This window comes from Selaginella moellendorffii, unplaced genomic scaffold, assembly GCF_000143415.4.
Source record: "Selaginella moellendorffii unplaced genomic scaffold, v1.0 SELMOscaffold_14, whole genome shotgun sequence".
Lineage (NCBI taxonomy): Eukaryota > Viridiplantae > Streptophyta > Lycopodiopsida > Selaginellales > Selaginellaceae > Selaginella > Selaginella moellendorffii.
Window position 1 is genome coordinate 1,622,799 of NW_003314275.1, and position 27,546 is coordinate 1,650,344.

The window sequence follows — 27,546 nt, forward strand, 5'->3', positions numbered from 1 at the left end:
AGCTTCGCCCAAGTTGTCGTGGCCGCGTTTAGGAACCGCAAGCTTCCAGTTTTGTCCCCGGAAGTTCTCCATCAGGGTCCTCTCGATGACTCAAAGATGGGCTATAGGATCGAGCACACGGACCAGTTCACGTAAGATTTTGAGATTCACCTCGATATAGTGATCAATCGTCTTTGTAACCATGGCAGCTTCTTGGATCGAGCAGCCATCGTCGACTATAACTCTCCCCCGACCGCACAAACCAGCCCTTGGAAGCTGTGCACAGTGACACAGGTCGAGGAGGTGAAGCTCATCCTGCGAATCCTCCCGATCTTCGCGAGCACCATCGTTTTGAACTGCGTCATCGCTCAAGTCCAGACAGTAACACTCCAGCAAGGCCGGACGATGGATCGAAGGATCACCAAGAGCTTCGAGATACCTCCGGCGTCGGTGGCAGCGCTCCCGGTCGTGTTCATGATCATAGCTCTCCCAATCTACGACCGGATCTTCGTGCCAATCGCGCGGCGAGTCACGGGTCACGAGAACGGGATCACGTACTTGCAAAGGATCTCCGTGGGCTTGCTTCTGGCGATCGCGAGTATGGTGGTGGCGGCGCTGGTGGAGAAGAAGCGCATCCGCGTCGCTCGGGAGTTTGGGCTCCTCGATTCGCCCACCGCGAGGGTGCCGCTCAAGATCTACTGGATCATGATCCAGTACTTCATCATTGGGCTGGCGGACATGTTCACATTCGTGGGTCTCATGGAGTTCTTCTACCGCGAGGCCCCCGAGAGAGTTCGCAACATGTCCACGGCGCTGACCTTTGTCTCGCTCTCCCTGGGGTACTTCCTGAGCTCCACCATTGTGGACATTGTGAAGAGCGTTACTACAAAAGGTGGCGGGCTCGGGTGGCTGCCAAGCAACATCAACAGGGGTAACATCAGCAACTTCTACCTGCTGCTTGCAAGCGTCAGCGCCGTCAACTTCGTGGTGTATGTGGCATGCGCGAGGTGGTACAGGTATAGAGATCACAGTGATGCTGATTCGGCATTGGATCGTGATGTTGAGTTAGAGGATGCACCATCAAAAGCTACGGATATTGGTAGTGTGAGCAAGAGGCCCTTGATGGCCTAGACAATATTTCAGGAAATGTCCATACAGATTCTTATATAAAATCTCACCAATCAAGCTGTGCTAACTCCACATTTTACATGACATTGTTTTGGTGTCTACCAGCTTACAAACATGTAATTGGATTCTGATAAAAGTTAGTAAAAGTGTAACTCGAGCTCCACAAAAAAAAAAAAACAGAAGAAACTTTTCACGCTACAGCGACCAGCTGATGTAAAGAAGGCGACCATTTTCTCATGGCCAGCTTCCCGTCCTCGGTCATGATAAGCACCGTGTCCTCCTCCTTGAACTCGCCCTTCAAAATCCCTTTAGCCAGCTCGTTGGTCACGTACTGCTGGATCACTCGCTTCACTGGCCTGGCGCCATAGTTCGGATCATATCCAAGCTTGGCAAACACCTGCACCGCATCGTCCGTGATCTTCAAAGAGATCTTGCGGTGTTGGAGTCTCTTCTCCACGTTTTGCAGCTAGAGAAAAAAAGCCAAAGATCATAAACTGCCTGATCGCAAAAACACAACTTACCTGGAGCTTGACGATTTCTTGGATCTGATCCACGTCCAGGGGCTGGAACACGATGAACTCGTCCACCCTGTTCATGAACTCTGGCCGGAAGGTGGAGCGAGCCACTTCCATCACCGTCTCCTTCATCGACTGATATGCCGCGTTCTTGTCGCCCGATGATTTCAGAGCGTCCAGGATGTGCTGCGAGCCGAGGTTGGACGTCATGATCACCACGGTGTTGGTGAAGTTCACCGTCCGGCCCTGCGAGTCCGTCACGCGGCCATCGTCGAGTATCTGGAGGAAGATGTTGAAGACGTCCGTGTGAGCCTTTTCAATCTCGTCGAAGAGAACCACCGAGTAAGGCCGCCGGCGGACGCTCTCGGTCAGCTGCCCGCCTTCTTCGTATCCCACGTATCCTGGAGGAGCGCCAATGAGCCGGGACACAGCGTGCTTCTCCATGTACTCGCTCATGTCGAATCTCAGCAGCGCTTTGTCCGTGTCGAACAGGTATTCGGCTAGAGCTTTGGCCAGCTCCGTTTTCCCGACTCCGGTCGGCCCCATGAACATGAAGCTGGCGATAGGACGGTTTGGATCCGCGAGTCCAGCTCTGGAACGGCGTATAGCATCGGCCACGGCTTGCACTGCGGGGTCTTGGCCGATCAAGCGCTTGTGTAAGTGTTCGTCGAGGTGGAGCAGCTTCTCCATCTCGGACTGGAGCAGCCTTGAGACGGGAATCTTTGTCCACTTGCTGACTATCTCAGCAATGTCGTCGGCAGTGATCTCCTCTCGCAGCATTGCTTTCTCAGACTTCCTGTACGTTGCAAGCTCGCCTTCGGCTTCGTTGAGTTGCTTTTGTAAGTTGGTAAGGACGCCATACTTGAGCTCGGCGGCTCTGTTGAGGTCGTAGTCTCTCTCGGCCTGTTGGATTTCGAGATTGACACGGTCAATCTGCCAAACACAAGCGCAAGTTAAGTTTCTGCTCTGCGACCAAAAAAAGAAGGAAAAACACAAAAACATGTGTACCTCTTCTTTGATCGAGTTGATGCGAGTCATGATCGACTTTTCCATCTCCCATTGCTGCTGCAAGGCCTTCTGTTTCTCTTTGAGAGATGCTAGCTCTGCTTCTAGCTTCTGCAGCCTCTCGCGGGAAGCTTTATCATTGTCATGTTCAACAGACAAACGCTCCATCTCCAGCTTGATGATAACCCGATCAATCTCGTCTAGAGCAGTCGGCTTCGACGTCCTCTCCATCTTCAGCTTTGCAGCGGCCTCGTCAACAAGATCGATGGCTATGGTACACGAAGAAAAAATGAAAACATATCCAAGACACAAATTGATAAATCTCGCACCTTTGTCTGGTAAGAAACGGTCGCTGATGTATCGAGAAGAGAGTATAGCAGCTTCGACTAAAGCGTTGTCTGAGATTTTTACTCCGTGGTGAAGCTCGTATTTCTCTCGCAATCCACGAAGAATGGATATCGCATCTTCCACGGCAGGCTCCGCAACATAAACTTGCTGGAAACGCCTTTCCAGAGCTGCATCCTTCTCAAGGTACTTGCGATATTCCTTTATTGTCGTGGCACCAATGCACCTCAGTTCACCACGGCCCAGCATTGGCCTTAGCAAGTTTCCAGCATCCATGGCTCCCGAGGTGGCACCTGAAAAAACAAGTACCGTGCTTGCAGTCGAAAATGCAAAATCCCACACACAAAGTACCTGCCCCGACGACCATGTGGATTTCGTCAATGAAAAGCACAATGTACCCCTCGGACTCCTTCACTTCTTTTAGAACAGCTTTTAATCGATCTTCAAATTCTCCTTGAAACTTCGCTCCTGCGATCAAGGCTCCCAAGTCCAATGATATCAGCTGCATTTTTAATGGTAAGGTGTTGCAATAGCACTCGCGTAAAACATACCTTCCGGTTGGCAAGGGCCTCGGGTACGTCTCCTTGAACTATACGCTGAGCAAGTCTATGCAAAAAAATCAAGTCAGCAGAAGCCAGTGATTTCCATACCCTTCGGCTATAGCAGTCTTGCCCACACCAGGCTCTCCAATCACGACAGGATTGTTCTTGGTTCGCCGGCACAAGATTTGAATGCACCGTCGAATTTCGTCATCACGACCGATGACCGGATCAAGCTTTCCTTGGCGGGCCATCTCAGTCAAATCCACTCCAAATTTCTCTAGTGCTTCATACTTGTTTTCAGGGGCTGGAACAAGAAAACAAACGAGTGTTGAAATTTTTTGGCAAAGAAAACAGCGAACCTTGATCAGTAACCTTCTGTGTCCCTCGAATGGCAGTGATCGCATCTTTAGTAGCCTTGGCATTGAGACCGAACTGCCCAAACAACTCCTTCCCGATACGAATGTCTTCCGCGAGTGCAAGAACTAAATGCTCGATTGACGTATAATTATCTCCAAAGTCCTTCATGTGACCCTTGGCTCGATCGAGTAAACTGTCGAGGCTCTGGCCAAGCATAGCGCCAGATATGTTTCCCGTCACCTAGAAGAACACGCGCACAATAAGAATGTCTCAATCGAAAGAAAAAAAAACACTTTTCACCTTAGGCTGGCGCTCGATGTATCGCTCAGTTGCTTGCAAAAGAGCCGAGTTATCAATCCCGGCCTTGGTGAAAATCCTCCGTGCAAGACCATTTTTTTGCTCCAGCAAAGCCTTTAGAAGATGCTCGGTTTCTACAACCTGTTGTCTGTTTGATTGTGCCAGTTCCACGGCGGAAACCATGGCTTGCCAAGCCATGTTTGTGTAATCCTTGGGAGAAAGCTGCCAGGAAAGAAAGAGAAAAGAAACTCTTGGAATTAGAGAACTAGGCAAATAAGAAACACTCACAGTGACCGGCGCTTCCAAGCGCGAGGTGCCATGGAAGCCTCGCCTGTGATCCAGCGACCATAGAACGCCTCGCCGGTAGAGACTGTCGGACCAGAATCTGGAGGACGCGCTGTGCGCGATACCTCTCCCGGAAACTTCTGCCGCTACAACTGATCCAGATTGACTGCTAGAGCTACTCAGATTTCGCGTGGCGCCACCGGCGATGCATCGCACCTGTGGCAGCAGCTCGTCCGCCGCTCGCAACGCTCGCCCGATCGCTCTCCCCTGCATCCTTCGTTGTCACAAAACCCTAAAATCACTAGCACAGCCAGGAAGGAAATGCTAGAGGTTTTTGGAGGGTTTTACACGTGGCACACTAGCAGTTTTGTTAATTTGCAAATAGAGGTTAGCAATTCAATTCTGAATTTTAAAGGAATAGTACGTGTTTGAGTAGTTTGCTTGGATCCCATAAAAGAAAGGCCCAAAAAGCTCTTAAAAACTTCTTTGGTGTCTTCCATGTTTCTGCATTACTTTGATTTCATAGTCAACAATCTCTTCCACTTGTTACTTCAATTGAATCCTCTGTACAAAGGCCAGCCACTCAGCGATTTGCACAACATTTATTATTTATTAAATATACAAACTAGAAGAAATTATTTAAGTACTAAGGTTATGGTTAGAGTAGTTGAGGTCCTTAAAACATTGATGTATAATTTAAGTTTAATGTGGACTTTATAAATTAGTAGATTTCATGTTCCATTGAAAATTTTTAAATGTAGATTGTTAATGTAATTATAATGGTCAGAAGAAATAAATGATATATATACAGAAGAAGGTTTATATGATAGATTTGTCATCTATAAAGTCTGACATTTAAGTTTTTAAAACTTTATTATTTATTATTTATACTTTGGTGATAGTGAATATACCTAGAATCTATATTCTCTCATCTACATTTATATTAATATTGTCTTTATATGTTTATAATTTATAAACTTTCTTAAACACCTCTAAGTATATTCTAGCAATTAAATTCATCTTGTATTTATAAATTATAAACATGTTTATAATTTAAATAATTTACAGTGTGTTCCATGCAGCAACACTTGGTTTGTTTAATAGTAGTATTATTTGTATTTATTAATCTAATTTATTTATAATTATAAACATGTTTATAAATTATAAACACAATATTAATCTTATTACATATCAACCATTAGAAGGTAGAATAAACTAGAATATACTACGAAGTGTTTAGGAAAATTTATACATTATAATAATAAGATTAATCTAAATGAATAACACATTAGATGGTAGAATATCTTAGAATATCCAGGAATATGCTAGATATATTCCAATCCCTCTACAGGTCAAACCAAAAACTCTCTTAAACTTTAAGCCATGCAAAAGAGGTTCAAAATTCTAATTTTCTGGAGTTAGCTGAAATCACAAGTTAGGATCAACATTTTTTTGCCATTAATAACTCTGGTAAGGGAATTTATTATACATATGGTAAGAACATGTATCAAGAACTTGTGGAAAAATACTCCAGAATCTAAGAAAATATTTAGGGGCAAAATGAAGGATTACTAACGGTTAAAAGGCTTAAAAGTTGCAAAGAGAATATTGTCAGGTTGATAAATGTCATATATTATTGACCGAATCTAAGCTTAGATAACAAAAAAATGATATATAACTTAATTAAAACCCATAAAGATTATAACATATTATTTTGCTTTTTTATTTAAAATTTTAATATATTATTATATTTTAAGTATTTTACAATATTGAGTGACTTAAGTCTATAATAAATAAAAAATAATTAATAATTTCAAAAAGTAAATTAAATAATAGTATTTTTTCTACCATATAAAAACTTACAATATGTTTTAAAAATTAAATTAGAATTAAAATTTTTAAAATAATTTACTGCATGTTGCATATAGCAATGCTTGCTTAATAGTAGTGTTAATCCTATTATTAATCTATAATTATAAACATGTTTAGAATTTATAAACACAAGATTAATTATATTGAATATAAACCATTAGATGGTAGAATTAACTAGAATATACTAGGAAGTGTTTAGGATCGTTTATAAATTATATAATTTATAAATACAAGATTAATATAAATGAATTACAACCTTTAGATGGCAGAATATTCTAGAATATTCAAGCATATTCTAGGTATATGCACTACCACACAGGTTTACTTAAGCAAACCAAAAAATGTAGAATAAATAAGGATATTACAGTGGAAAAAACTTCTTTATTTGTTGATATTTTAGATAATCCTAAATATAAATTTTGATTAGGCGTTGTAATATGTCCCCATACTAAAATACTATCCATAAAATTGCATAAAACAGTTAAGGTTAAACTCAGTTATCATGCTCTTATTTTGGTATATATCCTTTAATTATGATTATTAGTATGTATGAAAGAAGATGGACCTCAATATTCTATAAATGTTTTTAAAGTATCATAAATGAAATTTATTTGATTGTTAGGGCTCATTAGTTAACATAATTATATATTCTATAAATGTTCTATGACTCAGTAATTCCCTTAGTTCAGAATTCCTTACTTTAGATGCAACTCTGTTATTATTTATTTTTCTAGGAAATGTTTCTTCTAATAATTTTCAATTCTTTATTAAAGCATAAGCAGTTTCATCATTAAAAAGTACATCACAATCTCCATAATATCTTTTAGTTTTAGGAGCTGGATCATTTCTATGAGTTCGGCTTGCAAATTCCTGAAGCAAAAAACTTAAACGTACATTAATACAACATATTTATGATGATGCTGTGAGGTCAAGTGTATGGCTACATAGCCATATACTAATATTAATATAGTGGGATTTTGATATTTGTTAGATTGATATTAATCTGGACCACTCACTCCTATATATAAGCTATGGTTTTTAAGTTAATTAAGATGTACATTTCTGTATTTTAATTTCTATATTCCATACACTCACATTGGTGGAATTAAGGGGCATCTTTGATTGTCCCTAAAGAGTGTTTAAATTTGGAATTTAAATTTAAATTTAGCTTTTATCTAGATGTCCCTTTCATTATAACTTTTTCAATTTCTTCACTTTTGTTTTTATCTTTTTCGTTCATCTTCATTGTAGAGAAGCAATTTCCTCTTCTTTTAACTCTAGAGTAGTAGTTAGTGCAATTGCTCAATGCTATGTAATTATTGTTAAACAATCAAATTTAATTGATGGCGACATTCACGATGTGTGGTATAGTTGTTACTCTTGGTGCCAATCCTTGCGTCTAACTAGAGTTCTTATGTAGGAGTCATAGGGATGATGTGTACTATTGGTTTGATCACTTTACAGTGATTGTTATATATCATTTTTGGGATAATACTTAGCGTTTGTATAAGTTTCCCATATGCCTCCAAAGAATGGCACTGCAATGGTACAATGGTTTAAGTGTAACCACTTGTGAAGATTGGAGCATTCTTTTGGATATTTTCAAATGTGCATTTGGATATACTAACAATTATGATGATGTCTATTAACAATTATATTGTCTTTGTTAAGGCCTATTTGAGTCAATGATGCAATTTGGCATTTGTTTTCAAAGCCTCTTACTTCATGCAGAGCTAAATATGTCAGAACGAATCAAATTAGGAATGTTGTGGCCAACATTTTATAAAGATTTTATAGGACTTGTGCATGCATTTACTTTAGCCACCTTTGATGATGCTCTTCATTTAGCACAATGTTATAAGACATCGCTTCTTCCACTTTTTATTGTATGTTCTTCAGCTTATAAATGGTCCTATTCCAATGAAGGTTAATGTTGCTATTGCCTATATTCAAAAATTTGGGGATATGCTAGCCCTATAAATGGCATTTATGCCATTTATCTTTTGCATTTGCTCTAACTGCTCCACATATTTAATCCTATGACCGACACCCAAAGGTACCACTAACAAATTAGTCTGTTACTTTAAGGCTATATTCATTCACCTTTATCACATTGGTTGTCCAAGACCATTTGCATTATCATCCCGTTTCTCAAAGACTAAATTATTGGTCCATGAGTGGTCATCCCTTGACCACACTTTAGCATCCTTAAAATGCCCAAAGCCATGAAGAACACCTTTCCTTAATATCGCTTCTTCCATCTCCATTAAATCCTTCTTTATCCACAACTATACTTACCAACACTGCCATTAGGTTAAAGCTTAAAGCCCCAACCACTAAGTTTCATTGTACTTTGGGACTTTCTCACCATATGACCATATCTTTAATCACTACACTAAAGGATTGTTTTTCTTCCTTTCCATAGTCTAGGACTTTAGAACGACATTTTGTATCACCATAGCCTTATGTAAGCCTTGTGAATACTCTCCCCACTTTCTACCTTTAGGTGCTTTAGTTATGTGGCTAGAGTAAAGTTTCAATGAGCCATATTAAGTATCCAAGTAGGTAGTGCCACCCACATTTAGATTGGGAGTATCGACCATTCGGTCTCCCGAGAGAGTTAAAGTCAGCTTTTGAACACTTCACTAAACTATTCTACTTATTTGTCTGTATTCATTTTAGCTTTAGACTCTTCAATGGTTATATTATCACCTAGCATATGGGTAAAACTCCATCTCAAGTCTATCTCTGACTCCATATTAGGTCCTTCTCGGACTCCATCTCAAATTCCATCTTGAATTCCATCTTAAGTCCATCTCGAACTCTATGTTAGACTCCTTCTCAGGTCCATCTTGGACTCCATCTCAAACTCTATCTCAAACTCCTTCTTGGACTCTATCTCAGACTTCATTTTGGACTCTGTCTTAGATTTATCTTAGACTTCTTCTCAGACTCCATTTCAAACTCTTTCTTAAACTTCATCTTGACACTTCCACATATCATATATTGGTCTTCTTGTGTCTCTTTTCTAGAGACTCACTTATTGCTTACTTCATACCTGTTCCTTGAGCACTTTGTTGGGAGTTTCACTCCCACTCTCAACTGTCAAAATCAAAGCTTTTAGTCCAAACATATTACACTCATTTAGCTTCTGCTTCGGCCACTACCATATAACACCTGTTCGGCTCCACTTTAGGGTTTAGGGATTTGTGTTTCACAAATTTTTAGAGGATGGGTCTATTGAATTGCATGCTAAACCTCATAAACTTACAATCTAATTTGCCGCAATACTCAATACGGTCCCTTCCACTAAACAAAAAACCCTTTAGAGAAACCATATGTAAGATTGGGAAAATAGACTAACACTAAGTCATCCACTTTGTACTCTGTAGGTGGACAATAGTGGAAGTTGTAGCATTGTTGTTATCCCACTTGTACGTGGCCTAGGTGTCCAACAAACTTTGCTTGGCCAAGTGGAAGAATGTTTGTCAAATATTGATCCCAAATTTAGCATTGGCAATTCATGGCAATCATGAAATTAAACTCAACTCCATTAGTAGTATCAAATCATGACCATATAAAAGTTTATATGGTGAAGCATTAACAGATTTTAACACCCCTATAACAAATGTATACTAAAGAGATGGAAAATAGTTCACATACTTCGCGATCATCCCTTTGAAGGTCTGAATGAGCTATTCTACCAAACCATTTGATTGTGGATGATAAACACTCGTGAAAGTGTAGTATATCCCCAACTGAAACGTCAAAACGTGAAACAACTTAGCTATAAATGTGGGATCATTATCTGAAAGAATTCGCTCCAAACAAGAATGTTAAAACACCACTCAATTAAGGATGAAGTATCAAATAGCAGTTGCAAATGCACTAGCAAGAGCATTAACTTCCACTTAGCAAGTCAAGTAGTCAGAAGCAATAATGACATACTTATTGTTAATAGTCAACTGTGGAAAAAGTTTCATCAAATCAAATGTCAACAATTCAAATGGACAAGAGGTAACAATTTACTCATATTTCTTCTATAGCACAAGAGGGAGTATTACAAGTTTTGCACCAAACATAGCTATGTATATACAGATAATATCACATCGCATCTTTGGCCAATAGAAAGATTTATGCAGCTTTTTGGTCACATAACGATGTCCCATATGCCCACCTAGAATAGGAGAATCATGGTAGGTATGGAAAAAATTTAGAATAAAGATTGAAAGCACCACCAACCATAAATGATTATTAGGATTCATTCTTACAAAATAAAGAAGACCATCCTTAAGATGATATTGAAAATATAAATGCTGAAATGGCAAGTCATTAGCAAGTGATACAAAATTCTCAAACTCATTGTGAAGCCTTCAAATCCACGATTCAAGCTTTTGAGCCTCATGAACATTATTAAGAGAAGGTTAATTTTGCTTTGCATCTTGTGGACATTGAATATCAAATACAACAACTATTGATATCATGAAATCCTTATCCAGAAAATCCACAAATGTTGGAATAACAAGCTCGTCAGAAACATGAGAAGCAAATTCATATATTTGAAGCTTCAAAGCCCACCAAGAAGTACGACGAATTAAATTTTTCCACTTTAGTAATGAAGTAATTGCAACATAATCACCTTTTAATAATATTCGAGAACCATATAGATATGCATGAGATTTCTTGAAACCCTAAATTGCTGCTAAACACTTCTTTATTGTGGAATAGTTTATCTCCATTGGTTATAAGGTATAATTGATATATGTAATGGGATGGTATTGACCAAACACACTTGAGCTCTTTTACATCAACACACCTCTAAGATTGATATTAGAAGCATCCACACATAAAATAAAAAGTCGAGTGTAATCGGGATACACTAAAACTGAAGGAGTCGTCAATAGCTCCTTGAGATCCGTAAACACCTGTTAATAGTTCATAGACCAAATAAATGATGATGTTGACAACTTTAACAACACTTATAATGGTATAGTGAGATCAGATAATGATCAACAAAATGACCGAGATACTACACCTTGATCACAAGATGAAGTTCACACACCTAAGGACTCCACAATTTTCAAATAACACCCTTTTCCAACATCTTTTTGACGTTTATACATAAAATTTTAATCTCTTTTGGTGACCAATAATAGCCAAGAACTTTGATTGAATGAACATCCCCAATTGAAATAGAATAACATATGGCAATCTTGGTCTTAGATGACAAAGTCAAATTCAAAGAGATCGACATACTCTTTCATGAGTTAGTTAATTACTGAAACATAAAAACATTGAAGAGATCGGAAAAGGGAATAGAGGAACAAGACAAAAAAATAAGAGTATTAAAAAGACAAAAGTGATGGAAATAGAGGTAAAAGCAGAGGGATGAAAAAAAAAATAAAAGTGAAAAATGGAAAAAATATAAAAAAGTATAAGACAAAGAGGCTTCAAAATCATATTTGGCATGATTATGCTATAACTAATCTATACTATTGAGATCAAAAGCTTCACTTAGCACCACCATAATGACTATAGCTTAAGCTTGAGATTGCTTACATGCACAATTAAGTCCACGTCACCCCTATAAACTTCTAAGTTTGAATTTCCCAGAAAGTCATTCAACTTAATACTATTCGAACCTAACCCCAAATATTCTAAGACCCTTAATCAATTTGAAAAACGAGGTACACTTTTATAATACCATCTACAGATCCACTAATGCCTCCTCCTGATATTCTTCTAGATCCCAATCTATCCACAAGAGAATCCTAACTGTCTTTCATCATTCATGCTATATACTAATATTAGTGTAGTGGGATTTTGATATTCATCAAATTGGTTATTAATCGCTACTATATATAAATTAGGGTTTTTGGGCTAATTAAAATATATATTTTTGTATTCCAATTTCCATTTTCCATGCACTCACAATACCTAATACAACAGTGCAAATTTTGCAGTAGATGATAGGTTAGAGGTAGCCCTTCATATTGTACATATTTTGCATTCTTGAGATGTCTTGATAGGCACTACAAGACTAAAAATAGTAGATAGATAGATTCATCTTCCTGCCAATGGAGCTTGGGGCAATTGCCAGGGTGATTCCTTTTTACTTATTTAATGAATGAGAGAAAGTCAAAGTAATCCTCCTCTTGACTTGTTTTTAGTTTAAATGAATGCAACGAAAAAGCATGGAACTCACCGAAGAAGTTTTTAAGAGCTTTTGGGATCCGTGGATTGTGTAAGCTATGGCGGAGGAGAAAGAGGTAAAGCTATTGTATGTCTTTCCCAGCCCCTTTGTTCTTCGAGTGGTGCTAGTTCTTGAGCTCAAAGGAATCACGTACGAGATCATCCCCGACGATCTCTTCAACAAGAGCTCACTGCTGCTCCAATTGAATCCCCTGTACAAGAAATTTCCCGTCCTGATCCACAAGGGCCAGCCCATCTGCGATTCGCGCAACATCATCGAGTACCTGGACGAGGCATTCCCACACACGCCCGCGGTTCTTCCCAGAGACCCTCTCGCGCGATCCAGGGAGCGATTCCTGGCCGAGTTTGTGGAGAACAAGGTAAGCCCCAGAATTTGGATCGAGTCTGAGAGTTTCCTGCCAGATCTTCGCCACTTGCGGCAATATCAACTTCGGGCTGGGCGCCACTCCCGCGGATCTCGCCAAGAGCTGCGAGCTCTTCGAGGAGGAGCTACGCAAGCACGAATGCACGCCCTTCTTCGCCGGCGACAAGCTAGGGCTCGTTGATATCGTGCTCCTCGCGCCCGCAATCTGGGCTCGCGACCAAATGCCATCGGCAGATCACTGCCCCAATCTCCACAGGCTGCTGTGCGCGCTGCGCGATCATCCAGTCGTGAAATCCGCGCTCCCCGATGCTGACACCGTGGAAACCCTGTTGACCCAAGCCATGCCAATGCTCCAGCAGCTCTATGGCGGCAAGCCCTAGGCCTTTAAAATTCATCGAATATTCTCAAAGACATCAAATTTGGCAAGCTACCCTTTAGAATTGTTTGACCTGGAAACAGAGGAAGGAATTTTTAGGGTTCTTGGAGTGGGGCGAAGATCTGATGAATTCTTGAGTTTGTGTATGGATTTGACGCGGAGGGAGCGGGCGATCTGTGAATTTGCCTTCCTTGCGTGTTTCTTCTTGTGCTCGGCTGCAGCTTCTTCTACAGCGGGTAAGCATTGCTTCGTTGCAATGTTTCTCATGCGATTTTCGTGCAATGCGTAGACGTTGTTTTGCGCAGCGGCGCCGATAACAGCCAGAAATTTAATCTTACCCTCGCAAAGATTATGGTGGAGTATGCATCAGCGGTAAGTTGATTGAGATATTTCGATAGAGCTAGAGGAGATTTGGGATTTTTCTTTCAGATCTTAATAGCTAAGGAATATTTCAGGTATATGTAGATGATCCGGCAGAGCTGTGGCAATGGAGTTGTGATCGATGTAACAGTCGGACGAAAGTAAGCTTTTAGTATTTCTCGCAAGAATTTCCTTTGCTTTCATCCTTCTTCTTTAAAGGGATTTGAGCTTGTGGATTTGATCATAGATGTCAAACATTGCCTTCAGGTACGTTAGACGCAACCTTTTTTTTTTTGTTTTCCGTCTTTTTCTTCGTCTAAATTTTTTCCTGCAGGCTTTCGTTGGCCTGGACAGAAACCTCGGAGCCATTGTCATGGCATTTCGTGGGACTCAAGAAAGCAGGTAATGTGGTTTTCCTTTCAGTATTTGCAAAAGAAACGAAGACAAACTTGCGTTGCGTAGCGTCCAGAACTGGGTGGAAGATTTATATTTCAGACAACTGGATTTTCACTATCCCGGATGCGTTGACGCAATGGTACTTGCAGTGGCATTTACGCTCTCATTCTGACTTTGAGATCGTTCTTTTCCGAAGGTTCACCATGGATTCTACTCCGCGTACCACAACACAACGCTCAGGCCTCGTGTTCTCGCGGCTGCCCACGCTTTAGTTGGCCAACACAAAGACTTGAAGCTGATGATCACCGGACACTCCATGGGAGGAGCAATGGCAACCTTTGCTGCTCTGGATCTCGTGGTATGATCCTTTTTTCACATTTGGTCTCTGCGTAGCACTTTTAAGTTTTGGCTGCGTCTCAGGTGAATCACAAACTAGAAAACGTCCACGTTGTCACCTTCGGCCAGCCTCGAGTAGGCAATCCAGCATTCGCAGACTATTACAGAGCGATGGTGCCGGACACGATACGAATGACGCACGCTCACGACTTGGTTCCTCATTTGCCACCTTACTACCCGTTTTTCGGCGAGAGAACTTACCACCACTTTGCAACCGAGGTAAGACATATCAAGATTTGATTTCGCCGGAGCTGGCCCATCGCCCATCTGACAATTTCTATCCAAAACAGGTTTGGATCTACAGCTGTGAAATGGACATCCTAACTTACGATGTTTTCCGCGTCTGCGACGATTCGGGCGAGGATCCAACTTGTTGCAGGTAGAGAACAAAAAGAAAGAAAAGAAAGAGTTTGAGATTCCTGTTTTGATCTCGCGAGACCGCTGTGCAGATCGGTGGTAGGAAACAGCGTTTCGGACCATCTTATGTATCTCGGGGTGTTTCTCAAGGCGGAGCCTTTCCTGCAGCGACAAAGCTCGTAATGAGCTTGTACAGTATGTGTATAGAAACTATTCTTTCTTTTCTCCTTTTTCTTTTTTTTTTTTGTGGAATCCACTATTGCGATTCTACTATTCTACTCTCTAAATCGTCCAGATTATTTTGATTCAAGTGATAGTAGACAAACTTTCGATTAAACGCCTTTCGGACAATTCTAAGAAGCATGTGATCTTCCCAAAGCAGCAGACTTAGCAAAAACTTTGGCTGTCTTCGTACAAACAGGGAGCCGTCACATATAAACGGGGCCGTTTTCTTTCTTTTTTTCTATTTCCCGTTCTTGCTGTTCCCGTTCTTGCTGTCCCAAAGTGGGGCCGTCAACCCGTCACTCGCGCCAAAAAGAAGGACTCGGGCCCCCACGGTTGACGTCACTGGCGGGCCCTGTCCTTGGCAAGCTTTACACCAGGACTTTAACCAGCGTTTGCCCAACTTTTCTGTTTTCTTTGCTTCGCCACCCTTCTCGTTCAGGTGTAAACATTTATCTGTGACACCTTTGTCCATATCCAAAACTCTTTTTCTTTCTTTTGTTTTCTCTTGTTTTGCCCTTGTTGTTGTGCCTTAGGCTAGCTAGTCCAGAAGAAAGAAAGACGGGAAAGCCCCACTGTTGTTTGATCTTGAAGTGCCACCACCCCTAAAGCGAGAGCTTTGATAACATTAGCACGTTGTGGTGGACCTCAACCTCACGCACCTCTCTACTTTGGCAAGTTTTGATTAGCACACACACAGACCCAATGAGGATTTTGAAGTTTTGTGATCATTCTCAAAGAACTGTGTGGATCTTGGAAACAAAAGAGATAATATGAAGCTATGCTATAAGTGGACAAGAGCCTTTCTAAAATCTCAAACCTTCCACTTGTTAGCAGTTTGCTGCCACAGTGGTCCATCCCTGGCCCTTTGTATTGCACAGCAATAGTTTCCACACACCAAAAAAAAAAAGTTTTTGTATGTTGCTGTTGGTCCTGGGAAAAGCAAGCTACTGATCTTTTTCCCCATGAAAAAGATTTTTATTTATGTATTTATTTTGTTTTTTGTCTTTTCTTTTTTCTTTGCTTTTGCTTTGAATGGCTAGGGCCAAGGCCATTCATCATCAATCCATTTTCAAAATTCAAGTCCTGTGGAGATCAAATGGATGGCGATTGTCACTTGATTTCAGGCTTTGTCTCTTCTTGTTTATATTTTCTTACTTTCCACCGGCCACCTTGACGCTAATATAATGTTTCTGAACATTTTCATCAAATTATAATAATAATGTTATTATATAATGTACAAAACTTTCTTCTATTTTTCGTGTTCACAATAATTCTGGTTGCAGCAATATTCCTTCTTTTTTTTTTCTCTCTGCTTCACCGTTACGGTCTCCAGTCCATCTGGCAGCAAAGTCAATCAGTCCCCATTATAAAAATCTGGAGATTTTTCCAAAGTTTGTAACACGGCAAGAGGAAATTCACGACGATCAGAGTAAAAAGAGAACTCGCAGGTACGAACCTGAGAGGTTCTCTGAGATGATATAACACGGCAATGGAAGCTTACGCCCATTCCCATGCCCACGCAAACGAGCTCCCCTGTTCACCACCACCACTTTGCGCTTCTTCCATGAGGCCTTGCTCGTCCCTACAAGAGCTCTCTTCCAGTTTGATATGTTGTTGCTGCTGACATTGCGGTTGCGGAGCTTGGCTGTGATGGTCGAGAGCTGGCGGCTCTTGATCGCGAGCAAGGAACTCGTCGGCGTAGAGAAAGACGTGGTGCTGCTCGGCCTCGTTGCAATTGTAAGCAACAGTGGCGTCGGCTGTTGTCACAAGTGTCGCTGTTGTTAAGTGTTCTTGAATCGGGCTCTCAACTTCCAAAATCTCGCTGCCATCGCTGTCGGAGCAAAAGCTCCCCTCCTTCTTGGCGTCCATCATCGATATCGCGGCCTTGATGTCAATGGCTTGTTGCGCACCGTCGAGCTGGGAATTGGTGGTGGAAGCAGGCTCCTCATGATCGAATTCCATCTTGGCGAGTTCTTCCGCGGCCTCCTGTTTGATGCTCTTGCCCGAGAAAGCTTGCTTGCGAGGATCATCCATGCGAAGCCTCAGCCGAGAGACCTGTTAGAAAACATTTCATATCAGTATGAATTCGTGGCTCTGGAAAGAGTATCATGCTTGAATTCCAGGAAAGAAGATCTACCTCGGCCTGGAGCTTGTCCCTCTCTTTGGCAAGATCCACGTAGCTCGCCTTCAAATCGTCATACTCCGACTTGAGGAGATCGTAGTCCTTCTCCAGCTGCTTGGTCTTCCACCTCGCTCGGCGGTTTTGGAACCACACGGCCACTTGCCTTGGCTGCAATCCAAGCTCCTTGGCCAGCTGAATCTTCCGGTCGGGCTCTAGCTTGTTCTCGATCTCGAAGTTCTTCTCTAGAGCCTTGACTTGCTCCACCGAGAGCCTCCGCTTCTTCTCGACGTGTTGAGCTATGGATTCGTCGCACAAATCATCGTCGCCAGCCTCCTCAGTGGAGGCCTCGAAAATTGGGAAGAGAGGACGCTTGTGACAATGCATTCCTTCATCCATTCCTAGAAGAAAAAAGAACCACGCATGAGTGAGTGATTGGTATTCATGATAGTTGAAAGCTTGAAAGAGAAGAAAGAAAAGTAGGGAGAATCTTTAATTTGACAAAACCAAGAACTTGGAAGGAAGAATGGGAAATTTTGAGAAAAAAGGAAGAAAGTGTGAGCCTCTGACCTTGGAATGCCAATGGAGAACACGATGCGATCACCGCCGCCAACCCATCCGCCGCGGTGCCACATTCCGGAGAGGCGAAAACATCAGCGAACAATCTGGGGGCTCCTGGCGATCCCATATTCGTCTCGCCAGTACGAGAGTGGGAAGAAAAGAAAGCCCTCGCTCGCTGCGCACTGCTCGACCTTGTCGCCAAATCCCCTCACATCACAAGAAATCTCCCAAGAAACGCAAATAATCGCTCTTAGACTGAGACTCTCGGGGAATCGATAGCAGGAGGAGACTCCCAGCACCGCGGGAGACGAAATTCTTGCAAGAAAGAAAGTGGGACAAACCCCTAGAATCCACGCTGCAGCAAGCGATGCAGTGGGCCACTTGCTCTCTAAGACAACGCGCTACTCCATCGCCATCGCCATCGCGAATTGGAAGCTCCACACAAGAAAGGAGGAGAGCGAGAGAGAGAGAGAGAGAGAGAGAGAGAGAAGAGAGGCTCCCTCCAAGCTCAAACGCAAATGCGGCAAATGATCAAACAAATGGGCCTCTTTTAAAAAACTGGGGCTGCCCACGTCGCGGGTTCGAACCCCGGCGGAGCCGTTATTCCTCGCAGCATTTCGTCATCTTCAAGGACCAAAGAAAAATGCTTTGTGTTTCATCCCAAGTGACAAACCTGCCATTTCCTTTTAACACTTTTTCTTTGCTTCGCCACCTTTTTTTTTGCCCTAATGTTTACGAATGCGAAGGTCGCATTCGCGAACTTTAAATGCCTAACCATGTTGCCGGATTTTATATGGTGGCTTCACATGTGGAGGTTGGGTTTGGGAGAATTAGTATTCAAATGCATGGATGTGAGACGTTTCGTGGATTTTTATAGAGTTTTACTAAGGGAGATAGATCTCCACCGCGTCACGGGCAAAACATCCCTTCTAGGTTATCAAAGAAGTTGGTAGGGTTTGCTCACAAGCCAATGGATGGAGACCCACTCCCATACAACCAAGCTTGGTTAGGACAAACCAGCAAAGATTTCTACTGTGCACGCAATTGACAAGCAGCACAAAGGGTTAGAAATGTATCCCTTCAAAAAAGGGGGGAAGCATGATGTACAACAATGTGTGCTTGCTTGCATTGCACAAATTGTCCCCCACCCAATGCTCACAGATTTGATGAGAGCTCTACATTAGCCCTCTCAATGTCACCATCCTTGGAGCTCATAGATCTTGGAGCTCCCAATTCCTGGACCACACCACCTCCTTTTTCTCTCCTTCTTCCTTCCTTCTTCCTTCCTTCTTTTCTCCAGAGCTGGAATTTTAGATTCTGGCCAAGTCCGGCCTCCGGTTCGATCCTCTCATCTATTTTATTATACAGAAGAACAAAAATAGATACAACAAAAAGAAAAGAAATAAAACTGTTTGCTAGTCCAGCATTTACAAGCATTGGAAGTCTCCATTCTCCAATGCTATAAACAAATAGACAGTATCTATCCAACCAAGGCCACCACAAGATGCCAGCCTCCAAGGAAAAGGCCAGGTAAGTAAGGCGAGGTAATAATCATTAGCATTGTTTGTGCGTTGAGATTTGCTATGTTGCTGGTTTGTTTTTACCTTTTGTCGCCCCCCAGGTCAATCCTTTTTGTTGTCAGAGATAAAACAAGGGAAGGGAGGCTCTGGAATTCCGAGAAGATGCCTTTAAGGCATGGAAGATTATGCGGAGAATCTTGGGTAGTCCGCTTCCTTTTTCTTCTCTTGTATTTCTACACTTCGCATCATTTTTTCTCTTTCATTGATTCATGACAATTTAAGTCTCATACTTGGTATAGAACATCTTGGCACAATTAGTTTTGATCTTACATTTTGCCTTGCGTCGATAAAAACCCGGACAAAACCTGGAAGTAAGTTACATCATGAGAGACTGGAGTGTTTGATCCACAAAACTCACATCACCAGCGGTGCTCTCGATCTTGAAGGAAGCAATCTCGTCGGCTCTAGTTTTTCCGACGTTGATTATGGCGATGGGAGAGCCTTGCTTATGAGCGGCACTGTGAACAGAGAGAAACGATTCACACAACTCAGGAAAAGGCTCCCACTTACCTCACAAGACGAAAGGCCGATAAAACCATTACAGACGAGCCAACGATGAGTAAAGCATCCGACTCTTGAACCATGCTTGCAGCAGCTCGAGCTCGATCTAAAGGAACGTTATCTCCGAAGAAAACCACCTGAGAAACAAAGCAACCGCGAATTAACCGAGAATGTCCTGGAGACGAACTAGTGTTTTCATTTTATCCAGGAGACACTCGAAGAACTTACGTGAGGCTTCAAGTTTCCACCACAGGCCTGGCATGCCGGGATCTGGAAATCATCTCTGGAGAAGACGCTGTCGTCGATTTCTATGTCGCCATCCGGTCGCTGCTGCATTCCAAAGCTCGCATCCGACCCGACGGCTCCACCGCTTTCCACAATCTCCACGGCCGCTGCCCACTTGGTAGAAGCACGACAAAGTTATAAGCGTATGGATCAAGAACAAAAGAATGCATACCTCCAAGTTGAGAAGTTTCAAGCGGTCCTGGAAAGTTTGTCTGGGACTTAAATTGCCGCAGCTCAGGCACACGACTTGGTGCGTTGTTCCGTGCAGCTCGATGGGATTGCTCCCGGCTTTGTGATGCAATCTATGACGAAAAACGAGAAAAAACAGTGGAAGATGGTCGATCGATGGAGAAATCTCATGAACGTTTTGGATCAACCTGTCAACGTTTTGCGTGATCATCCCCGTGGTTCGTGCGTCGTCTCCCTCGAGCTTTGCGAGAGCAATGTGACTTGGACCTGGTTGAGTTTGAGAAAATCGTCTCCAGCCAATGTAGCTGCGAGCCCAGTACCGTCTCCTGCTATAAGCGGACTTAAGAAATTCCTGGTAGAAGAAAAAAGAGAGAAGAAAATTCTTCAAGGAAAAACGTTTGGTTCGTTTATTTCTCTTTTACCTGGTGAGTTATTGGCTTGAAACCTGTGCTATAAGCTCCTTGTGGACTGGCACCTTGAATACAGCAGCTATGAAAACCAAGAGATTTTTTTATTTTCTCTTTTTACCCTCTATAGTCTGGAATTCCAGACTCGGTGCTCACACCGGCGCCAGTTATCACGGCCAGCTTCTTGCTGGATTTGAAAGAACGCACCAAAAAATCTAAGATCGAAAGAATAAGAGAAATTCAGTTACCTGTTTTGTAAGAAGTTGGAAAGGAGTTCATAGTCCCGGGAAGTGGGAGGAGCAGAGTGTGGGATGAGATTTCTATCGCCTGGAGTTTTAAATCTCACCACCTCGATTCGGGTAGACAAGCATCTGGATTTGAATGGAAGCCAAAGCCTCGATGGAAAATCTGACAAGTAAAGCTCGAATTTTGCTTGCTGAAATCGAATGGTTTACCTTGTCTTGGCAATTGGAACCTTGTTGCCTGTGGCGCAACGAATAATAAGAAGAAGGAAAACGTAAGACTTACCGGCGCCATCGCCCAAAAGCGTTGCATCCCTAGGGCTGGGAGTATCAATTGGAAAAATTGTCGTACACTCTTAAGTAAATATGCAAAAAAGTATATTGTGATAATGTTGTTTACTTTTTGATGAGCATTTTAAAAATAAATAAGTCTTAAAGTTTTTATGTATCTAAATAAATTTTCTAAGTACAATAAAAAACAGTGAAGGTGAAACCTTACTTTATAATCTTATAAAATATAAAATTATTCAAAATTTTCTCTTAATATAAGCTTATATAGTATTTTTGAGTATGATTTTAAATATAAACTTCTTCTATTGAAAAGATTTTTAACAGCTATAAACATAAATTATAATTATATACAAAAGAAAATACATTTAATCATATAGTTTAATATAAATCTTACTTCCTAAAACTCACATTATTATTTTAAGCAATGTATTATAAGTGCAGCCCAAAAAAGAAGAGAGCTCGATGGGACAGAAATAATAGTTTTCCTGATTTGTTAATGGGAAATTAAAATAAGAAATTAAATAGAGATTAACATTTATATTCCCTATGGTATACATACTCATTAAAGATTTGTAGTTTTTTTTTTTTGAAGGAAAAAGCTATATTAAATATTTTAAACAATCTACTATTTAATACAACCACACTTTTAAGAAATTTGGTAATTCATTATCAAAACTGTAGATTAATGTACTAAGTAGCTGAAAACATTCTATTTATTATTTACAAAAGAGCTTTTTTATTTTTCCTAGATAAATTAACAAAAGTGCAAAGAATTAAATGCTAGTGACATGAAGTATATTAATAAGCTTTAAAAATAATTCATAAAGCTAAATTTATAAGATAGCAATATATCTGTACATGAAAATATTTGATATTTTATTTGCACTCTACATAAAAATCTTTTAATGAGATATATCCACTTATAATCATGAATTTGGATGTAAAGTGCATAAATTCTATCTCAAATACTTGTATATTGTGTCACAGAACAATTATATTTTGAAAAGTATTAGTCATTTCACCAAATATTACCAAAAACTGACAAAAGAAAAGAAAAAAGAAAATAACTACTATAAAGATGGTTTTTAATGTCCAAAATTAATGTTATATACATCTTGGTGTGCATATTATGTACTATATTAAAAAATAAACTGTCTGGCTCTCTCGAAAATCTCCCAGACGTCATTGCTTGCTTCAAATAATCACCCCTTTTTTTGGCATGTTGTGGCTGGAAAACAAACGCACCTTAGGCAGACAACTGCATGAATAAAAGTCATCTAGATCATTGTCTCTAGGATCCTTGCTTGGTACTAGAATTAAAGGTCAAACTTAAAAGTCCCTTCAGAGCACATTAAGTGGAATTCTAAAGGGAGAACCTATTCATGTACATTGACTGCTCGTTTGCCACCTTAAGTGAAAATCCAAAACCATGAACAAAAGATCATAGGAAAAGCAGGTTCCATTCATTTATATTTTCCATGTGCTGTAAATTAGTATATGTATATATGTAACCTGTTTTAAATCTTGTGGTACCCATCTAAACATAAGATCCCAACTCAGTATATGAAAAGTTGGTGAACTCGCACTACGTTTCTCCTTACTTTAGCTACCAACAAGATTAAGCACTGCTTTTATATGAGAGAATTCTGCGCAGATACATAAAAGTTTTGTGAGAGTGTACCAGCGCCCATCTTGAAGCAGGATGGATGCAAAATTGCAGTCTGAACTATCCATGCCTATTATTCTATCCTTTTCCGATTATTCGTAAGATCTCTGGTGTCGCATGCGAGACGTGGATTTGGCATCGCAGCTCCATGCATGTAATTTAATTGGGATGACAATGGTGGCGAGGAGAGTGTCTGTCTCCCCGTTCCAGTCCATGTCTTGCGTGCGAAACTCCGTGTAGGCAGACCGGGCAGAGTGGAATTTTCGTTTGGCCGCATCACCCAAGATGGATATGCCTCGAATGCAAACTCCTCCTGAATCATCCACAACCACAAAAGCAATGGGCACTGTTTATCTGAAGAACAGGGGGACAAGAGTGTGAAAGGCATCCATTGCATTGGCCTCCAGTTGGGCACCCAATAGACCCCAAAAATATGCAAGCAGACAACTAGGTGCTTGAACCAGAGCTATCTAAGCGGACCTCGTCCTTGGATGAAATAGCATAATATCCTTAAAGCCAGATTCTCCCACTTATAAACTCTTTGTTGTTTGAGATCATGTCGCTCCTTCCCACTTTTCTTGATTCGAACCAATCTGTTCAAGGTTGACATGTAAGAGAATTTGAATTTGAATTTGAATTTGATCTAGGAATTATAAATAAGCCGCCATAGCTCAATAAAATTTACAAAGGGTAACAAATACAGTTACAGCGCTTTACAAAATAGCTTTCTACCAGTCGCCGCCACCGAAGTCTCCACCACCAAAATCCCCACCACCATAGTCCCCACCACCATAGTCCCCACCATAGCCTCCATCGTAGTGAGCATCGTTAATCATATCTCCAACAAGTAAACCCCCCAGTAGCCCCGCGCCCAAACCGAGCCCAGCCCCGCCCATACCCATACCACCCCCGCCAAACCGGTTCCTTCTCGGGGGCATCATTGGCGGCATAACCGGGGCGCCGTACGCCGGCGGGTAGTACGGCTGCTGCTGCTGCTGGTACATTCCTTGCTGCTGGGGTGGATATCCCGCCGCCGGGGGATATGCCTGGGGACATGCCGAGGATGGCCCTTGCCCCTGTGGGTTGTAAGGGTAGGCCGTGGGCGCCGGCTGCTGTGTTCTTGACGAATTCCCCTGGAATTTCTCTCCGACCTTGACAGAGACGTGGATCGTGCCTTGCAATCGCCCCGATGGGCGCCGGACCTTGAAGGAGAGGGGCGCATCGCCGGAGCCCTTGGCGGAGATCTCCTGGAGGGGGATGTTGGCGCGCCCCACGATCGTGCTCTCGAGAAATCCCCTGTGGTAAATCTCCAGGACCAGGAACGCGCCCGGCTGCTGGAGCAATTGATCCTCCACCGACAGCATCAGCTTCTCGTTCCAGCGAGGGTTCTTACCCGGCAGCTGCGACAGATTTGTGGACGCCTTGCGCGACGGATCCACCCACGCCACCACGTACGTTTGCATCTTGCCGACGAGCTTCACATCCTTGAGATCCTCCGCCGAGATGGGCGTCACTTCGAGCATCCGGAGCTCCGTCGTCATCGCGAAATCGATGGATTCTTCACCCTCCAAGCTATTTCTTTAAAGTCCCCAAAACCGCCATGGAGCACGCGTGACCGTCGATTTCGTGGAACCGTGAGAATTTGACACGTCAGACACTTGCGGACACGGATCGATACGCGGTGGCAGCATTTCACATGTCATTCATTCGTAGCGGTTCGATTCCTGATATTGACATTTCAAAGATCGTGGGATAGCCCATTTTGGAGCAATTCATTCTTTTAGCGGTTCGATTCCTGGCACTGATATTTTAAAAGCCCTAATTTTGGACATAAACACGACATTTCTTCCCTGTACAACGAAAGCAACCCAAGAGCAAAGGAACAACGCGGCCTTGTCGCAATCGCGAGAGAGATTCCCCAAATTCGCTATCGATTGATCGATCGCTGGCACCGATCAGAAACAGATTGGACATCTCACGAGACCGTTTTCATTGCAATCCCAGCAGCGCACGATCGCCTGCCCGCTACCATCGCCATCGCCATCGCCCACCAGGAGCTTGCAGCTCCCGCCACACTCGACGCACGGGATGAATCGCGCGCCGCCGCACCCCTCGCAAGATCTCTTGACCCTCTCCTTGGGGATCCCTTCCAGGAGCTCGCGCAGGACTCCGCTCTCGTTGAGCGCCATCACCTCCTCGCCGCCACCGATGTGGCGCCCCTTGATGAACAGGCGAGGCACCGGCGCGGCGCCCACCAGATCGCGCAGCTCGCGCCGGAACTCGGCGTGCATCGCCACGTCCCGCTCGTCGATCCGCGCGAAATTCACCTCCAGGATCGTCCTCACCGCCCGGCACAGCTCGTGGGTCTTGCGGATCCCCTGGAGGCTCGTCACGTAGAGCACCACGCGATTCTCCCCGCCCGGAGGGCACTTGCGATCGAATCGCTCCAGGAGCTCTTCCTCCCGCCGCTGCTTGAAATCGCGGAGATGGGAGAGATCACGATGGCGATCCGCGAAGTTGGTCTTGTCTCGCAAGCAATTGCCACCGCCACTACCACTGCTCTTGGCGACGATCGCCTCCAATCTCTCCATCTTTCTCGGCCCGACGATGTACCAATCTTCCAGCGACGATGGGGGCGAAGAGCCCGCGATCTCTCCCTTGCTTTGCCAGTCCTCCACGCTCCTGGGCGATTCCTTGTCGCCCTCCGCAAGCCAGGCACCGTAGAAGAGCCCCTTCTTCACGCCTGGCGAGAGCACGCTTGGCGAGAGCAGCGGCGGCGACCTTCCAATCTTCTCGCCGGATTTGCGGAGGAGGCTCGCGTTGGGCGATTTCTCCTCCAGCACCAGCGGCAATCCCGCGACAAGCCCCTGGAATTCGCTCGATCGCGACAGGGAGGAGTGTGGCAGCGACACCGATTTGCTGTAAGTCCGAGCTCTCTTCCGGGGCTTGGCGATGGTGCTCGAGCACAGCGCCGTCTCGTCCACAATCTCCCACGAATCGCTTTCCCGGACCCTGGGCTTGCTGGGATTGATCACCTCCCCCGGATCCTCTACTCCCTCTTCTTCCTCCTCGATTTCTTGCGAGAAATCGGCCGATCTCTCGTAGCGATGCAAGGCGGCGCCATAGCTGGACTGGCGATGATCGGAGGAGCAATTGGAGAAGGACATGGACGACACGGGCGGCATCGACCAGCTGCGCGACAGGCTCCTCACCAGCGGGAGATTCCAGCCTTGATCCGCCCTAGCAGCGCTGCCATTCTTGGAGGAACTGCAGCCCATGGGAGAAGAGATCTTCCACTCCCAGCTCCTGGATCTCAAGAACCCTAGAAAAAAGAAGTGGATTTAGCTAGACAAGGAAGGGCGAGCTTACCTCTGGCAGTGGCAGCGCCGAGATGGATCGCTCAGCGGCCATGGTCTGAGCGCCGGGGTGCGCGATTTCTCGCCGCGATCTTCGCAATGTGGATCTTGATCGATCCTTGGTGATCCACAAGAACACGCAAGGAAAGGAAAAAGATGCCCACTTGATCTCCACTAGCGCTGGCGGCCGGGGGCGAGCGACCGGGCTTAGCGCTTCCACACGTAGCGTGGCAAATGCATGGCGGCCAGGGGAACGTCTAGCCCCTGTTGTAGCGCTTCCAATGGCGCAAAAAGAAAGTGCGGACAAATAAAGGAAGCCAAAGAGCTGTTGCAAACCAGCGGCCAGGATTTCGTCTCTCTCCTCTGGCAATTCTAGGGCAATTTGGAATTCTCCCTGACACCATCACGGAGGAGCGATGGAATGGTGGTGTCGTGGCCTTGCCGGTAGATGCGAGGTTAATTCGTGCGCGTGGAATCTTAGATCCGTCCAATTTCTCGCAGGTGAGAGCGGACGATCCGTGAATCTTGTCTCTTTTGAGTCTCCTTTGGAGCTATAGAGCATTCATGGCTATGGAAAGCTTCATGAGACCTCTTCGTTGTCTCTTCTCTCTTCTAAGATTTACAAAAAAGCGCTAGACCTGGATCTCTTCCTTCTGAGCGTTGTGCGTTTGATCAATTGCAATTGAAGCTTGTCAACACGATCTGGAAGTAAAGAACCAGACTTAGTTCTGGGGATGTTCTACCAAGAGCTCTTCCTGTGATCTTATTCCGGGGATGGTTTAGGAGGAAGGGCATAAGTTGCAGCCTTACTATCGACTTCCTCCTTGTTGGGCCCGGCAACCACGTCGATTTGCCGTCCACCCCTGATGAACACGAACGTTGGAACGGACTTGACACCCCACTGCGCGGTCACGTCCTGCGATTCACTCCAAGAAAACCCACAAGAAATCCAGCGTGAGTTCTTCGCCGCGCTTGATCGAGATCAAGATCTTGGTTCTTACCGGGAGCATGTCGACGTCGATCCTCACGAAGTACATCCCCGGGTGCTTCTTCGAGATCTCGTCGAATTGCGGATTGATCTCCTTGCACTTGTTACACCAGGACGCCACGAAGCTCACGACCATCTGGGAGAGAGGCAGCGCAATGGAGAAGAAGCAAAGAAAAGAGAGGCATGGCGAGAGCGCGATGGGCGAAGCAAACCTTACAGGCTTGTAAATGTCGATGGATCGCCTGAGCTTGATGCGCCAGTCCTCGCCCGTGTCCGCATTCTCCACCGCCACCGGCAGATCCAGCGCCGGCGCGGCGTCTTTTCCCTTCTTCATCGCGTCCTCAAGGGT

General features: G+C 43.5%; 9 protein-coding genes across 10 annotated transcripts in view; 3 read left to right on the forward strand and 6 right to left on the reverse strand.

The window, feature by feature from the left end:
• Positions 1-1,110, forward strand: part of LOC9632447 (protein NRT1/ PTR FAMILY 4.5) — a 2,690-nt gene extending 1,580 nt beyond the window's left edge. Inside the window, exon 5 of the mRNA XM_024675080.1 lies at positions 161-1,110. Within this exon, the coding sequence (XP_024530848.1) occupies positions 161-1,110 (950 nt within the window). The remainder of the gene's footprint in view (positions 1-160) is intronic.
• A 6-nt stretch (positions 1,111-1,116) lies between these two features.
• LOC9631752 (chaperone protein ClpB 2) lies at positions 1,117-4,736 on the reverse strand. The gene is made up of 10 exons (XM_002970491.2): positions 4,457-4,736; positions 4,172-4,390; positions 3,874-4,111; positions 3,623-3,818; positions 3,524-3,578; positions 3,324-3,474; positions 2,957-3,265; positions 2,631-2,896; positions 1,629-2,555; positions 1,117-1,573 (listed from the first exon to the last, which is right to left on the reverse strand). The coding sequence occupies exons 1-10, from the start codon at positions 4,724-4,726 to the stop codon at positions 1,298-1,300; spliced, it is 2,907 nt and encodes a 968-aa protein (XP_002970537.2). The 5' UTR covers positions 4,727-4,736; the 3' UTR covers positions 1,117-1,297.
• A 7,713-nt stretch (positions 4,737-12,449) lies between these two features.
• On the forward strand, positions 12,450-15,124 carry LOC9631753 (probable feruloyl esterase A). Its single transcript, XM_002970268.2, has 11 exons — positions 12,450-12,897; positions 12,941-13,514; positions 13,568-13,650; positions 13,734-13,799; positions 13,858-13,905; positions 13,973-14,040; positions 14,101-14,173; positions 14,231-14,392; positions 14,455-14,649; positions 14,721-14,809; positions 14,880-15,124. Exons 2-11 carry the CDS (start codon positions 13,424-13,426, stop codon positions 14,968-14,970), a joined length of 966 nt encoding a protein of 321 aa, XP_002970314.2. The 5' UTR covers positions 12,450-12,897; positions 12,941-13,423; the 3' UTR covers positions 14,971-15,124.
• Positions 12,577-13,282, forward strand: LOC9632448 (glutathione S-transferase U7). The gene is made up of 2 exons (XM_002970267.2): positions 12,577-12,897; positions 12,941-13,282. The coding sequence occupies exons 1-2, from the start codon at positions 12,577-12,579 to the stop codon at positions 13,280-13,282; spliced, it is 663 nt and encodes a 220-aa protein (XP_002970313.2).
• A 1,070-nt stretch (positions 15,125-16,194) lies between the features above and the next one.
• On the reverse strand, positions 16,195-18,214 carry LOC9631754 (homeobox-leucine zipper protein HAT5). 2 transcript variants are annotated; one of them, XM_024675398.1, is made up of 4 exons: positions 17,702-18,214; positions 17,150-17,532; positions 16,469-17,067; positions 16,195-16,350 (listed from the first exon to the last, which is right to left on the reverse strand). In XM_024675398.1, the coding sequence occupies exons 1-3, from the start codon at positions 17,817-17,819 to the stop codon at positions 16,510-16,512; spliced, it is 1,059 nt and encodes a 352-aa protein (XP_024531166.1). In that variant the 5' UTR covers positions 17,820-18,214; the 3' UTR covers positions 16,195-16,350; positions 16,469-16,509. The 2 variants fall into 2 exon arrangements, with proteins under 2 accessions (XP_024531166.1, XP_002970538.2); XM_002970492.2 differs by having other exon boundaries at positions 16,195-17,067; positions 17,702-18,212.
• Positions 18,215-19,364: 1,150 nt separating this feature from the next.
• Positions 19,365-22,921, reverse strand: LOC9632449 (NAD-dependent protein deacylase SRT2). Its single transcript, XM_024675081.1, has 12 exons — positions 22,869-22,921; positions 21,183-21,217; positions 21,110-21,137; positions 20,903-21,049; positions 20,776-20,841; positions 20,670-20,715; positions 20,436-20,599; positions 20,231-20,360; positions 20,002-20,172; positions 19,783-19,910; positions 19,631-19,730; positions 19,365-19,577 (listed from the first exon to the last, which is right to left on the reverse strand). Exons 1-12 carry the CDS (start codon positions 22,919-22,921, stop codon positions 19,539-19,541), a joined length of 1,107 nt encoding a protein of 368 aa, XP_024530849.1. The 3' UTR covers positions 19,365-19,538.
• Positions 22,922-23,468: 547 nt separating this feature from the next.
• LOC9632450 (protein SRC2 homolog) lies at positions 23,469-24,586 on the reverse strand. Its single transcript, XM_002970494.2, has one exon. The coding sequence runs from the start codon at positions 24,392-24,394 to the stop codon at positions 23,582-23,584; it is 813 nt and encodes a 270-aa protein (XP_002970540.1). The 5' UTR covers positions 24,395-24,586; the 3' UTR covers positions 23,469-23,581.
• Positions 24,587-24,767: 181 nt separating this feature from the next.
• LOC9632451 lies at positions 24,768-26,560 on the reverse strand. The gene is made up of 2 exons (XM_024675370.1): positions 26,223-26,560; positions 24,768-26,175 (listed from the first exon to the last, which is right to left on the reverse strand). Exon 2 carries the CDS (start codon positions 26,129-26,131, stop codon positions 24,809-24,811), a length of 1,323 nt encoding a protein of 440 aa, XP_024531138.1. The 5' UTR covers positions 26,132-26,175; positions 26,223-26,560; the 3' UTR covers positions 24,768-24,808.
• Positions 26,561-26,778: 218 nt separating this feature from the next.
• Positions 26,779-27,531, reverse strand: LOC9632452 (thioredoxin H-type). Its single transcript, XM_002970496.2, has 3 exons — positions 27,415-27,531; positions 27,211-27,333; positions 26,779-27,125 (listed from the first exon to the last, which is right to left on the reverse strand). Exons 1-3 carry the CDS (start codon positions 27,529-27,531, stop codon positions 26,973-26,975), a joined length of 393 nt encoding a protein of 130 aa, XP_002970542.2. The 3' UTR covers positions 26,779-26,972.
• Positions 27,532-27,546: the final 15 nt, after the last annotated feature.

Bases quoted from the DNA above. Each gene is read 5' to 3' on its own strand.
- LOC9631752 (XM_002970491.2), bottom strand. From the start codon at position 4,726: ATGCAGGGGAGAGCGATCGGGCGAGCGTTGCGAGCGGCGGACGAGCTG. The intron at 4,112-4,171 runs GTGAAAAGTGTT...GTGTTCTTCTAG, and splicing joins ACATCGAGCGCCAGCCTAAG to GTGACGGGAAACATATCTGG. The intron at 1,574-1,628 runs GTAAGTTGTGTT...TTTTTTCTCTAG, and splicing joins AAGAAATCGTCAAGCTCCAG to CTGCAAAACGTGGAGAAGAG.
- LOC9632448 (XM_002970267.2), top strand. From the start codon at position 12,577: ATGGCGGAGGAGAAAGAGGTAAAGCTATTGTATGTCTTTCCCAGCCCC. The intron at 12,898-12,940 runs GTAAGCCCCAGA...GTTTCCTGCCAG, and splicing joins CCGAGTTTGTGGAGAACAAG to ATCTTCGCCACTTGCGGCAA.
- LOC9631753 (XM_002970268.2), top strand. From the start codon at position 13,424: ATGGATTTGACGCGGAGGGAGCGGGCGATCTGTGAATTTGCCTTCCTT. The intron at 13,906-13,972 runs GTACGTTAGACG...TTTTTCCTGCAG, and splicing joins ATGTCAAACATTGCCTTCAG to GCTTTCGTTGGCCTGGACAG. The intron at 14,041-14,100 runs GTAATGTGGTTT...TGCGTTGCGTAG, and splicing joins CGTGGGACTCAAGAAAGCAG to CGTCCAGAACTGGGTGGAAG.
- LOC9631754 (XM_024675398.1), bottom strand. From the start codon at position 17,819: ATGGGATCGCCAGGAGCCCCCAGATTGTTCGCTGATGTTTTCGCCTCT. The intron at 17,533-17,701 runs GTCAGAGGCTCA...TTTTTCTTCTAG, and splicing joins TTCTCCATTGGCATTCCAAG to GAATGGATGAAGGAATGCAT. The intron at 17,068-17,149 runs GTAGATCTTCTT...GTTTTCTAACAG, and splicing joins GGGACAAGCTCCAGGCCGAG to GTCTCTCGGCTGAGGCTTCG.
- LOC9632449 (XM_024675081.1), bottom strand. From the start codon at position 22,921: ATGGATAGTTCAGACTGCAATTTTGCATCCATCCTGCTTCAAGATGGG. The intron at 20,842-20,902 runs GTAACTGAATTT...TTTCAAATCCAG, and splicing joins TCCAACTTCTTACAAAACAG to CAAGAAGCTGGCCGTGATAA. The intron at 19,731-19,782 runs GTAAGTGGGAGC...CTCTGTTCACAG, and splicing joins TCGGCCTTTCGTCTTGTGAG to TGCCGCTCATAAGCAAGGCT.
- LOC9632450 (XM_002970494.2), bottom strand. From the start codon at position 24,394: ATGACGACGGAGCTCCGGATGCTCGAAGTGACGCCCATCTCGGCGGAG.
- LOC9632451 (XM_024675370.1), bottom strand. From the start codon at position 26,131: ATGGGCTGCAGTTCCTCCAAGAATGGCAGCGCTGCTAGGGCGGATCAA.
- LOC9632452 (XM_002970496.2), bottom strand. From the start codon at position 27,531: ATGAAGAAGGGAAAAGACGCCGCGCCGGCGCTGGATCTGCCGGTGGCG. The intron at 27,334-27,414 runs GTAAGGTTTGCT...CCTCTCTCCCAG, and splicing joins CCATCGACATTTACAAGCCT to ATGGTCGTGAGCTTCGTGGC. The intron at 27,126-27,210 runs GTAAGAACCAAG...AGTGAATCGCAG, and splicing joins TCGACGTCGACATGCTCCCG to GACGTGACCGCGCAGTGGGG.